The sequence below is a fragment of the Crocodylus siamensis genome, chromosome 8 (genome assembly GCF_052110815.1).
Source record: "Crocodylus siamensis isolate JL-2025a chromosome 8, ASM5211081v1, whole genome shotgun sequence".
In the NCBI taxonomy this organism is placed as follows: Eukaryota; Metazoa; Chordata; order Crocodylia; family Crocodylidae; genus Crocodylus; species Crocodylus siamensis.
Window position 1 is genome coordinate 14553415 of NC_143402.1, and position 13910 is coordinate 14567324.

The following is a 13910-nucleotide window of genomic DNA, read 5'->3' on the forward strand; positions in this document are numbered from 1 at the left end:
CTCATAAAAAAGGTTGGCTTTCACTGTCTTATTATACATGCAATATATATTCAGCTCATTTAATTCTGACTTATAACTGAAGTCATATACTAATAATGTCTTCCTTCCTCATTGTTGCACACCTAAGTATTTTTAAACAATAACATCTATCCACAGATTTTTCTCTCTGGACTTTATGTATGTAGATGCTTTAGCTTTAACTCTGTTAAGGTATAAAACATGACCAATAAACACTCTGTTGGTCTTCCTAGCTTCCACAATTATAACATCCTGTTTACACTGGATGATACAGTAACTGCTGAATACAGATAAATCATTACCTCACAGACCTTTAAATTGTTTCTGTTCATGCAATTCTTTATGTGAGCTGCCTACATAGAGGCAAAACGAGTGTAACGGTCACCGGGCTTTTCTAAAGTCTGTAACAGTGCAAACCCGGAAACATCAAAAACGTACTGAACTCTGGCAGGCAAATGGGGGCAAAATAAATGTCTCCTTAACATGTAACGATAAACTGAGTATTTTGATAAAAGTAAAAATATACTGGATGTGACTTTTGTGCACAGGTTTTAGATTTTAATGTAGTTACTCCTTAGGGTGCTGACAGACATGACAGTTTGTCACACAATCAGCCACTGAAAGAGTTCTACAGCTGTGCAGTAACAGAAGTGCACAGCTGCAGAACGCTTTAAACTGCCTGATCGCAGGACAATCTGAACCCTCACTGCATGAGGTTCAAATAAAAACTCTCCAAAGTTGAACACCTTCATTAATGCCTGTCAGCATGGCTGGGGGCAGGGCTCTGCTCCATGTACTGTCTTCAGGATGGGAGGGGGAAAAAGGAGAGGAGTGAGTTTGGTCTGTGGGTTCCCCGGCCAGCGCTGGAAGGTGAGGCGGGTGGGCTGGAGGCCCTCAAGGTGGGGGGCTCCAATCCAATCCACACCTACCCCCACTCCAGTGCAGCTGGGGAAACCCCAGACTGAACTCGCTCCCCTTCTTGAGAAAGCCTTCCCCCCACTCCCATCTTGACAGACCACAGGAGCTTGGGGAGGGAGATGGGGCTACGGGACAGACTGAAAACATGCACCTTCTCTCTCCCAATCAGCTTCAAAAGGGGACAAATTTCTGATCCAACAGTGAACGTCTATTAGATCAGGAGAGTTGGTCTAACTCATGAAAGTTTCTGTGAACTGTCATGAGTTAGACTGACAAGGAGCTGCACACCTGTCAATGCCTGTATTGTAAACATGAAAGAGGAGGACCAATCCAGTCTTCAGGGAATTCCTCTCTCTTCCACATTGACTTTTTCAATGAAGAAAGGATATGGATTATTTTACTTACAGGGGAACCAAAGTTGACTGATGCTGAGCAAATGATTACAATGTTGTTTATTTGTTATAGTTGCTATGTTCATTTTAGCTTAGAAGGCAAAATTATTTGTCGCTATCAGAAATATATTGACTATTACTACAGAGATACACTAGGCACCTCTCCCACACATTTATAATCTACACCAAGTTAATTCTTTTTTTTATTTAATTCCAAGAGAGACTCCTACATATATAAGGGGAAGACTAATAGTACATACATGCTTTTTTCACTTTAAGTGGAACACTACAGCAAATTTTAAGAAACTTCATAAGCTGGATTCTACTACATTACACAGTGTTACAATTAACATACCTGACTCCCCCTCAGTCTCAGACTCTGAATTTTCCTGGAGCTTTGTTTTTCCACATTAAAGCCTGTTACTAAGTTTGCCTCTCTCCAGAACCTCACCTGTTCTCCATGAGTTCTCAAAAATGATTGTCATTGGCTGCGATACCTCTTCCTTCCTTTAAAACTTACATGAATTTCATCCAGTCCTGCTGATTTAAATACATTTAATTATCTGAATATTCTTTTACCTGCAACTAACTGATACCGCCTCTTAACCTCCCTTATTTCCACTTCATATTACAGCGATCGATGCATCTTTCATCCATGTTACAGAGGCTTGAACACATTAACTGTGCAAAAACTTTGCTCCTCTTTTTTCTTATTTAGTACTAGGTCTTCTAGAATCCTTCCCATTTTCCCTCCCAAGTCTTCTTTTATAGACATTTCCTACTTAAGTTAAAAAACACTCCCTCTTACTAATATTGTATTGAACCTTCTCATCACGCTGATTCCATATATGCTGCCACATACTTCAGTCTTAGTATTTCTCACATAAATATCCTTGCATAAGCCTGTTGATTATTCAATCTCTATTTAGTTTTAGCAAACTTCTTAGCTTTAGCTTCTTTCTGTGCCCTGCTTAGTTACAACTGGCCTAATTTTTGCATGGAGTCATATGTGTAAATAAAAGAGTAATTCCACTAATGTCAATGGAGTTACATGAGAGTAAAACCAGCGTAAGAAGAAAATCAGCACCTGCACAGGAAATAAGAATCATCTCCCCCTTCAGTTCCTCTGCTTCCCTTAAAACCAATGCAGGAATGAATTAAGCAGCTACGGCCTAGTTAGAGAACTCAAACAATGTTTGTGGGTGGTTTGAAAGTGATACACTGAAATTAAATATATTTATAGTATTAAAGCATGATACTGTATAATATTAATGTCTTAATATTAACACACTGCATTTTTTTGTCACATGACTAAGTGCTTTGTTCAATTTCTCTAATTTTTCCAACTCTGTGTTATAAAAGATGGAGAAAATACTGTTTAACCAAGCTTACAACATAGGAACATTAAATAAGCTTCTAAAGTTGCTTCAGATACTTACTGCATAAGATACAGAAGCCACTATAAAAAGACCAATTTCATACCCCAGAAGGTGACTTTGCTTTATTCAAGCATGCCTTTTCCCAACTTGCATCAAACATAAAGCAGTTTTAAAAGACCAAGAAAATATACAAAAAATTAATCGTTTCTTCATTTGGTCCATTCCACCTAGAAATACGCATCAACCTACCTAGATATGTGGTTTGAAGGGAAGTAAAAAACTATAGATGTAACAGAAACTAGGTTTTTGGCATTACTAGCAAAAATGCATAACTTCCACACAAATATAAATATGAAGACCCTAAAATACCTTATTGAAACACATTTTCTTTTGTTATTTTGTTTCCATTTTTCTCTTTTTTTTCCTTAAGTTTACTTATCCTCATTGTTACAATAAATATGAAAATTAACACATTCCACTCATTTGAAAAGGAAAAAAAATTATTACTACCTTATAGCCTATAGTCTTGCGATAGTACAGAATTTCTTTTTCCAGAAGTTCAAATAATCGTGGTGGAAAAAACTGGAAATCTTGAATATTTGGCTGTTTGGGGGGTCGTGGAGCCTTTAAAAGAATATATGTGTATATGCATTAACATGTTATAATCTATATTCAGTTATTAAACTGCCACAGTTCAGAATAGTGGCAACACATAACTCTGTAAAATATATGCTAATTTTACTATCAGAAGTAAGGGAGATGTTAAAAATACACGTTTTTTACCTTGGGAATTTTTGGTTCACTAACACGTAGGGCTTCTCTAAAATATGCATCCACTGCATAATTAGCTTTGCGCTCTCGTTTTGGAGGCTCTATCCATTCCATCATACTCATCTGCACACAAACAAAAAATTTACAATTTAAATAGCTCTAAACATCTTTCTGATATCCCAAGCAAGGTTATTTTAGGAAATTTAGGCTGAAAAAAGTCAAATGAAGATGGTACATAAAAGAAGCAGCAATATTTTTACTGAAAACACTAGCAGTTAAGTTTATGACTTAACATTAGGTGATGCTCCCACAAGTTTCAGAAACATGAAACACTTGACAACTGCATTTTAAACATAGCACAGGGATGTCATGGTGGTATAGAAGCAAGCCAGAAAAGTAAGTAGCCAAGGTATTAGGAGTGTGCAAAGTGGGCCCTATTCATTTCAGATTCGGCCCAAATCGGGGACAGTGGTTCATTGATTCGGATCACTGTCTCTGATTTGATTCAGCTGAATCTAAATCTGAAGATTCGATGCTGATTTGGAGAATCTGTGATTCGGACACAGATACAGCTTTTTTTTCTCCACACCTTGAGGTAGCAGGCACAGCTCATGATCACTGCGATGCTGGGGCGCATGCAGTGTCCCACAGGAGCACGGGGGGACCCTCCACGTGCTCAGTGGCAAAACTGGAAGTGGACCAGAAGTACTTCCGGTCCACTTCTGGGTCTGCCAGGGAGCATGCTGGAGGCCCCCCCGCACCTCCCTGGCTCTGTGTTCGGCCGCAGGGGGTCCCCGGGTGCGCCCCCAGACCCAGGAGGCACCAGTCACCAAGCCAGCGGTGTGCGGGCCCCCCCAGCACACTCCCCAGTAAACCCTGAAGTGCCACTTCTGGTCCACTTCCAGGTCTGCTGCCAAGAGCGCTGGGGAGCCTCTCAGGCTTCTGTGGTACACTCCACATGTCCCTGCACTGCAGCACTCACAAGTCTCTGCTACCTAGAGGTATGTAGAAAAAAAACATTTAAAGCTATCTCTATGTCTAAATCTCCGAATCTTTCCAAATCTCTCTGAATCAATTCGGAGGGTTCCAATTCAATTCGGAGAGATTGAAGGGTCCTTCAATTTGATTCAGATTCGGAGATTTGGCCACCAAATCAGGCTGAATCTCCACCAAATCGAATCGGGGACCAAAGCTATAAGATAGCCCTATAAGATACGTAGTGCTTCACTCCTCCATAAGCAGCACTGCCAACCAAGTCTCAAAGAATTCAAATAAGTAACTAGCCCAATCACACTGCATCCCACCCCAGTCTTAATCTGGTAGCATGACTATTTTACATGCTATGTGCTAAGCCAGGGGCATCTAACTCACTCCGACATGGGTCACATCCTTATTGCAGGGCTCCTTAAGGGCCAAATCCAGTCATGGTGGCAGAATGAGTGGCAGCAAGAGCTACTGTAGCTGTTGCTCACTGTCCTGCCTCTGACATGTGCCCCAACAGGGCTCCATGTCCCAGATTTCAGCTGTGAGCCAAGCTGCCAAATTACCATCCCTACTGCAAGCCCAAGGGACCAGACAATGTAGCTCCAAGGGCTGTACATTTGACTGCTTTGTTCTAAGAAGCAGTAGCTCCTATTTGGAAATCTCCCATATAGCCAGATATTGCAGTGGATAATGTCACATACTGAGACTGTTCCCTAGCGTCTCAAGCAGTAGAAAATGGTCTGAAATATGAATTACCAAGTTAGGCTCTGATCCTGCAATACCATCTCCACTGACATTAGATTCATTCAAACTATGGTTTAACCAAAGTGACTACATGATTTCATTTATTTCACAAGAGAAAATTACCTTTTGTTTTTCTCTATAATCTTCCCCTTCAAAGGTATATAAACTCATTTCTGTGTCCATAGTGAAGTTCCTTAGAGAGCTCTCCCCCATCTTTTGCAATCGCTCATTCATTTCTGCTGTCTAAAATAAAACGACAGTGCTATTAGCAACACGAGAAGTTTTACCTTTGTATTAAATTTGTGAAAAATCAGCCTCTTAAATATTAATAAGGACTTCACACACACCTGTTATTTCAGTCCTTTGCTCCCCTACATGCACTTATCATTAGGTTAAATTAGTGTGCTGTCATAATGCAAACCAATATCAACATAAACTTCATTTTTTTTTTAAATATATGCACAATGCTTCCCTGCTGAAAGAGTACTTCATTTACTTAATAAATTATTTACTACCTTTTAACATTAAATACTTTACATCTATTAAAAAACTTATTAGCATATGGGTTATACACTTCTAAAACCTTTTTAATTAAAAAAAGATGTTAAAACTATTATTATTATCATTATTACATTCTTGCAGAATATGTTCTAGAAAAATAACTATAGAACATTTGTTTTGCAGTCCTCCAGCTTTTAGGCCACTTTAAGGAAACAGTCCTATAATACAATTAGATTGCAACTTGCCGATGTATTTGTTGGCAAATTTATGGGAATAGACTACAATATATCTTTGCAATAAAACAAAGAATGAGGGAGGCAATCGGAAAACTGCAGCTTTTCCTTTTCAAAGACATTTCTTATTGAAGACAGCAAAAAGCTGCTACTAAAATAAATACAAATCTTGTCAAATTATATTTTTCTGTCAATATGAAATAAGATTTACAAATTAAATAGATCTGGTGATCCTTAACTCTTAAGAACCATACTCTCTTTTATTTTACAATTATTAATTTTAAAATAAAGTCAGTGACAACTCCAAATTCCATATGGAATTATGCTCTCACCTTCTTTTCACCTCTTTCTAAGATGGTGGTAATATCTTCATCTGTTAGCTCACTGTCCTTAGAAGCAAAAACATGTGTGGCTCCATGCCGGATCATCTGCAGCATTTCATCTTTTGCCAGTTTGTTAGACTGTTGATCTATGAGTCTTCCTAAAAGTAGGAGAAACAAAATGAATGCTTTAAACCAAGGCTGTCAATAGCAATGGGGAAATAATGGATTTTTTAGGAAAACTGGAAACGATATTTGAGTTTGAAATCAACATTTTAAAGGTTTTTGGCAAAACAAAACAAAAATGTTGATACACCCAACCGGTCAACCCAAACCAAATAAGGTTATGTTTTCTTTTCAGGTTAGGTAAGCCTTTTTAGTATCTTACTCTTTTCATATAGGTCAACTTTAAACAAAGAGCTTAATGTTTTATTTTGCAAATGTCAAATAAAATGGTTTTTACATTTCAAAACTTTACTTCATTTTTCAGCCAAATTTGTGCACTGAATTCAACCTAAATTCACAATCATTTTGGTTTCCCCGCAGCTCCACTTCTTGGTGAATTTACTATTTGTCCAGGTCTAGCTCAACTTTCCGAAGGCCAAAGCCAGCCATAAGTATCACCCTCCCAATTAGTAGCAAACAAAGGCAGTGAGAACCTATACCTCATAGTTTCATAGCTAGGGTCAGGAGGGACCTGAACAGATCATCTAGCCTGACTCTCCTTAAGCTAAATGTTCTGTTATAGATATGCAGAACACCAAGCTTTAAACGGTAGTTCAGTAACTTGCAAAAACTTACATAAGAGCAGTACCTACTATACTGAAAACCCCTGGAAACCCCCCCCCACTTTTTAAAAAAAAACAGCATGCCTACTCAGTGAGGCCCTGTAACAGTACTTGGGTTTCAGGGGAGGTTTGCTATATCATTTTTAGCAGTTGGTACCTAGTGCAACACTTAACCCACGGATTTCAGTTCTACCTGAGTAAGAAATTAAATGAAACATCAGGACCTGAAACTGATATTTGATATTATTTCAAGTTCAATTAGTATTCTGCCACGACAAACATCAGGCCCAACACTCCACTGCCTCGCACTCTGTATATTTCCCCCTTTGCCAAGTGAAGGAGTTAAATTCTGTTCTGGGACAAACACAATAGTACTGGATACCTTGTTGAATAACTATAGAGTCCAGTCTCAGTTTTATTTCAGCTCTTTCTACAATCCTTTCTTCAACAGTATTTTCAGTAATAAGTCGGAATACCCTTACTGGTTTCTTTTGGCCAATACGATGTGCACGATCCTAATAAAAACAGATCAAGTAATTCAACAATACAAGAGAGTCTTGTAAGCATTAACAGACATTTCAGTCAAAATTATCTGTTGCAAGCATCAGAAAAACTGACAAAACTAAAACTAGTAGAGATATTTTACTCTTACTATATGTAAAAAACCAAGAAAAGAACAAATTACTTTTTACCAAAATGTTTTTGTAAAACCATTGTGAATGTAGTATTTTAAAATATTGGAACAGTTTCTAACTGAACTTGGATATATCAGCACAGATTTAGAGTGACTGGAAGTAGAGTTGATATCAATTTACATCATTAAGTAAGGGTGGGTGGGGTGAAAGAGATTTCTTATCTTATGAGAGTGCTGGTTGGGATGCATGGCTGGAATTGGCAGGAGGGTTCACTTGTGTCGAACTTTGGTTATGAGGAGGAGAGCAGTTGCAGTTTTCAGGTTTTAGGGTACTCTTTGGGGAATCCTGTCTGTGGTTCATTTGCTTATTGTAAGCCATTTTGTGCCTTTTGGAATACAAATCTAAATAAATAAATATACAACTTAATACGTACTTATGCAACTTGCCCTTCATCCAACTTTAAAGTCTAGTGTTAGCTATAGCACCAGGCTTCAGCCACCAACTTAGTACCCAGGACCCTGGGTAATCTTGTACAGTTCTCATTATTTCAAGTTAATTGCAGTAGTTTCCCTTGTTAGCTAGATTTAAGCTAGCTCAGGTTTCTGTACATTTACTGCCTGATATCTTCTAACTGCATATAAATATTTCTTAAGTTCAACTAGAAGAAAATCTGTTCTAACAAGAAAACAGAGAGATCCTCTCTGAAAAATTTACACAAGAAGGAAAAATGAATGGAAACTAATGAGAGCTCCTTATGCTACGGCCCTAATACTCATAATTGCTTAATAACTTTCAGGTTTTTTGACCCAAATCTAATCAAGTGTTCCAACAGCTAAAATGATGACAAATGACAGCCACTACTAAGCATTCAATACAATATCAATAGCAAATCCCAACTCCCAACCAATGTGGATGCCTACCTTTAAAATACCCAAGAGAGACTAACAAGTATTATTTCCATCTTCATATTTGACTAGTATTTTAATACCTACATCAAACCTTTTTGTTTTCCTGAATAAACATTCAGATAACACTTCTGGAATAATCCTGACGCATCCCATAAATTATAACTATCTCAGGAGAGAAATTCAGGGGTATAAAATAGTAATTAGAACTAGAAATAGTAAATTAAAAATAGAAATTTGGGGGCACAAAACATTAGTAGAGTACAGAGGATTTAAATAAGTATTTTGGGGGCAAGAAATTTACAGTTTATTCCAAAATTTAGGTTATATTTTTTCCATTGAACTTCATAGCCTTTGGGATTATATGTAAATGCTAACACTGAATACTTCTAATACACATTTTATGGAGTTCTATCAATATCATAATTTGATTTTATATGGATAACTTTAGTTATATTTCAATTTTTACTCACCATAGCTTGAAGATCCACCTGAGGATTCCAGTCTGAATCATAAAGAATAACCACATCAGCAGTAGCCAAATTAATCCCCAGACCTCCAGCCCTGGTACTCAACATAAATATGAATTTGCTGCTGTTGGGAGCATTAAAGGTGTCTATTGCTTCCTAAAAGACAAAAAAACCCCCATTGAAGTAGCAGAATATTCTAACAAATATTCATTTTATGACTATTTTGTTTAAAATTAATTATTATATGCCACACTGTGGCTTGTTAACTCAACATAGAGGCAGAAGAGTTAAGCCCAAGCGGAGAGCACGTAAAAAGCAGGTAATGGTACTTCCGACTCCACACAGAACATGAGCCAGGGAGGAGTGGTCAGTACAGGCTGGGAAGCACCTGGGCATCTGGACCTACAAAGATGTATTCCCAAGGGCAAAAGTATTTCCAGATATTGCACTGATGGCCCAAAGATGATGAAATAGCTTCAACCGTGGACAGGACATTAAGACAGAATCCCAAGATTAAGGATAAGAGACTTTTCGATGCTAGGAGGACAGGCAACAGCTCAGGCAGTTGCATCACAAGGGCTGAGAGAGGTTTGCCTGACTGTTCCTCACAGCTAAGCAGAGTCCCAAGACAGGACCAAGTGGAGCAGGATGGGTCTGAGCTCCCCCAGATCAATCCCTCTAGCAAAAAAGAGATAATAACATTGTTACACAATGGAACCAGTGACTATCTGTGGACCACCCAAGACCACATACACTCTGATCTGGAGACAGCTACAGAAAAGATTTCAGTGCAATAACTGCCCACCTGAGGGACTGTATATAGCCTCCTAGGCTGAGAAAGAAAAAGAGCCAACTCCATCCGTCCTATACACACCAACTCTAAAAGGCAGTGAAAGTCTTTAGACTTGTATGCGCAAACCAGTGATATTCTTTATGCTAATGAAATGTTTTATGAGGTTTTATTGTTTCTTATAATAAGCCCTACATCATGGCCCTGGTCCTGTCCCACTTTTGACAGCAAGCAAGTGGATTGCTAGGCCTAACATGGTGCTCCAGTGAAGTCAGCGATGCTCTGCACAGACACATTAATGGGCTGTAAATAGTAGGTTTAGTATCTAGATTAGCAACTGGTTAGAAATAGTATGAACCACCTTTTCAATTAGTCCACTATTTCATTTGTGAAACAAGCATATTCAAACTTGTTAAAACTACCACATTTAAAAAAAAAGTGACAAATATACTTTAAACAGAACTTTTTACTTAAGCAAATCAAGAGGCTTCAGTTGCAAATTAAATGCAGACAGCTCAAGACAGAATCTGTCCAATTTAAAAAACCTAGTGGATTTTTCTCACCTCTCTTTCTTCATGTGGTGTCTGTCCATCCAATCGACAGTATTCATACCCGCGCCACATGCAATAATCTTCCAAAATATCCAATAAGCGGGTCATCTGACTAAAAACGAGAACTCTGGAACCTAAGAAAATACAAAATAACTATTTTTTCACAAAACAACCTTATCACAGAACCAGTTATACAGAAGTTAGGGGCACAGAAAGAATTAACAGAGAACTATATTTACATTTCTAATTATCAAATGCTCAAGCTTATTCAAGTTCTATTTTTTTAAACAGTTCTTTTTCTATGATTGGCCTTCAAATCCAACTCTAACTTTTTCAAGGTGGCGTTTAGATGATTTATAGAGTAGTATCCCAACAGGAAACAAGCGAAGAAACAAGAAAACATTTCTAAAGACATTACTATAAGGGTGCTTGATGTGCAGAGTTTGGGGCTTGAAAATGCTATCTAAAATATGGAACCCCACTGTCACTGCACCCAGATTCTGGAGCCCCTTACACATGAACATTTGCAGCCCAGATAGGCCCTCAGTGCAGTCCTTGCTTTCATCTCATGTAGAAGCCTCCTGCCATTCTACCTAGATCCAATATTAACCTGATGGGGTCAGAAGGCCTGCTTCCTCCCCTAACTTACTCTCTTCGCATTCCTCACCCAACAACACCCTCCCTTCTATTTCTTTCCCATTGCACATTTTTTATTTAAATTCAAATTCAGTTTCACCATTTTCCCTTCATCTTTTATTTTCCTATAATTTGTTCTTCCTTCTCTTCTTCTTACAGTTGCGTTCCCCATTCCTTTATTTTTATCTGCCACTTAAAAACCCACAAAAAATGAATCTTACTAAAAACCTTCAGATCACAGTGAATAAGGCACTTGGTCTCCGTGGAAGCAAAAACTATTTGTAAACACGTTTATTTAATTTATTATTATGCTTAGTACAACTATTGTCCTGCTGATCATATTCACCTTGTTCTTTGAGTTTTGCCAGTAGTTTATCCAAAGCTACCATTTTACCACTGTTGTTGACGAGATGTGTGTCAGTGGTGTAAGGAGGTCCAGGCTCAGCACCATCAAACAGGTATGGATGGTTACAACATTTTCGTAACTGCATAAGAATATTCAACAGCCGCATCTTATCCATTTTCCCAGCTGAATTTAGAATATCAATATCTTTCATCAGGATCCGTGTATACCTGAAGTTTAATAAACAATTTTGAGAAATGTCTAGCTTTTAGTTTTAGAACATTTAAAATATGAAAGAGTTTCTGAAATGTCCTAGTTACTGTGTTCAGGTGTATGCAGCAAGTTTTGCAAATCCTGATGAATGACAAGGGGTAGGGAGAAGAGCTTTGTCTGCTTACTGCTGCTGCCATGGTGTGGTCTGCCTGTCCAGGTTGCTGCTGCCAGCATTTTAAAAAGCTGAAAGAGAACGTTCTGTTGTTCTCTAATCCTTCTCAGTTAAAGCAACTGGGCTTTTTAATATTCAAACATACCAGAACGAAATACCAGAAAAGACTAGTTCCTTTTTATATGCAAAGCCTATGTATTTTAAAGCTATGACTACAAAAGTAAGACAAACATATGGTTCTTATATAAAGTACCTTAGTATTCTTCATCATCCTTAAAACAATCTTATATTTATGTAAATAACTCACCATTCTCTCTGCATTTTGCTGAGTCCCAGGTAAATCTTTACTTCCTTTTTAGGAGGCAAGCTCTTTTCCACTTCACCTTTTATGCGACGTAACAAAAATGGCTTCAAAACCTTAAAAAAGTTTCAGAGATACATTTATCATAAATATTCCTACAGATGTGAGATTTAATAGGCTCATTCCTGCATTTTTATCTGTCAAAATTCTGAACCTCTTATACAGCTCAGATAGTTCTCCAACCTGTCACACCTTCTGAGTGGAAAATGAAATTGCCCGTTTCAAATGGTGTGTTAAGTTCACCAGGCTGTTAAGAAGGGCATTACAAGAGCTCTCAAGACTAAAGAACTGCCACAGTGTGCTCCCCTATGACATTCATGCCAGGGGATGTGAAGCTGATGGCTTTGCTATCTTCCCAGCAAACAGTTAAGAGCAAACTATCTTTTATGTACTCTTCATAGGTAGACAAAGTACTACAGATTAAGGAAGCACAGGTTATAACTCTTACCACTCTCAAAACGTGCTGCTGAACAGAAGATAAAACAACAACCTTTTTACAGTCCCCCCAGTATACATTTTGGCATCTTCCACTGCTTAATCCAGGGTTCAAGTTGGAGTGGTTTGCCACATTTGTATCAAACCCAGGTAACAATTAGCACCTAACAGCTACTGTCCTTTGGAAATATTGCCCTTTTGCAATAGCTCCAAATATATGCCTAAACCCTTTGAGAGGAAGACCCTCCACATCTGAGTTCTTACATATCTATTTATTCAGTTTTAATACCATTTCAATGGTACGTGATTTGGAAACTATAATGAAGTTTCATTATTACAAAACAAAGAACATTTTAGAAATTATTCTAACCTAAGCACACTAAAGCATGGATTATTCACAGATAAAGAAAAAATCTGTCTTTATTTCACTGCGATGGTGAAATCACACCAACAGAATATTCAAGATAATTAAAGATTTTAAAAAAATCCCTGGAACTTAGTTTGCATGGGTTCGTGTTCTGATTTCTGTCCATGTCAAACAACAGTGATATAAAAGAAAAATCAGGAGGAATTAGATGCAACTTTCACTTAAATTCTGACAGACATTAAAGTAACAAAATAAACAAAGCCCGTTTCTAAGATATGCAAGACTTTCTCACATATTTAATGACTTCTCCACATAACGTTTCATAGTAATATTAAAGGAAAATTGATAATTATAGTTTTGAAATTATTTATATTAATTATACATTATTATAGCCTTCAGTACTTACAGCATGAAGTCTTTCTACAAGTTTTTGATCACCGAGACAATTTTTAGTATCAAACCAGGAGTCAAAGTCCTGTAGAAAAAAATGCACACCACCATGATGATTAAATTATTCATACTTTGTTTTTCTAGCAGACACAAACAGAGGTTCATTTACTCTTGTTAATAATAGTGTAAGTCTAAAGTCAATGGCGTCTTATCAGTAAGAAAAGAATCAGGCCACAACTCTCTACTCAATGTATAGCTTATAGGAACACATAAGCCAAATGAAAAACTGTACTCACAAAACACAATCATGTATTCTTGAGAGAGATGCCTACTTTGTTCAAGTTTAAAATTGTATACCGTGTCCATTACTGTAGTGTCTGAGTTCCTATCTTAGTGCTTGTGTAATAGTATGAGGGAAGAAAAGAAAATGGAACCATAAACCATGAATAGAAATAGTGTTATGAAGCATAAAGAAAGGAAGCAGTTGCTTCAAAGCAATAGAAAGAAGAGTGAAAGAAAAAGAAAGGGACAACGTTAAAAGGGAAAAAGGTAGCAGTTTTAAGTGAAGACAAGTTAAAGTTATGTTGTTGCTCC

The 13910-nt window shown here is 37.6% G+C and overlaps 1 protein-coding gene across 1 annotated transcript in view; it reads right to left on the minus strand.

The window, feature by feature from the left end:
* SMARCA1 (SNF2 related chromatin remodeling ATPase 1) overlaps positions 1 to 13910 on the minus strand; it is a 62768-nt gene that overhangs the window by 25283 nt on the left and 23575 nt on the right. The window contains exons 9-18 of the mRNA XM_090059039.1: positions 13333 to 13401; positions 12071 to 12180; positions 11382 to 11608; positions 10412 to 10533; positions 9062 to 9214; positions 7431 to 7563; positions 6273 to 6421; positions 5330 to 5449; positions 3491 to 3601; positions 3218 to 3331 (exon numbers count right to left, since the gene is read on the minus strand). Of these exons, the coding sequence (XP_089915165.1) occupies positions 3218 to 3331; positions 3491 to 3601; positions 5330 to 5449; positions 6273 to 6421; positions 7431 to 7563; positions 9062 to 9214; positions 10412 to 10533; positions 11382 to 11608; positions 12071 to 12180; positions 13333 to 13401 (1308 nt within the window). The remainder of the gene's footprint in view (positions 1 to 3217; positions 3332 to 3490; positions 3602 to 5329; positions 5450 to 6272; positions 6422 to 7430; positions 7564 to 9061; positions 9215 to 10411; positions 10534 to 11381; positions 11609 to 12070; positions 12181 to 13332; positions 13402 to 13910) is intronic.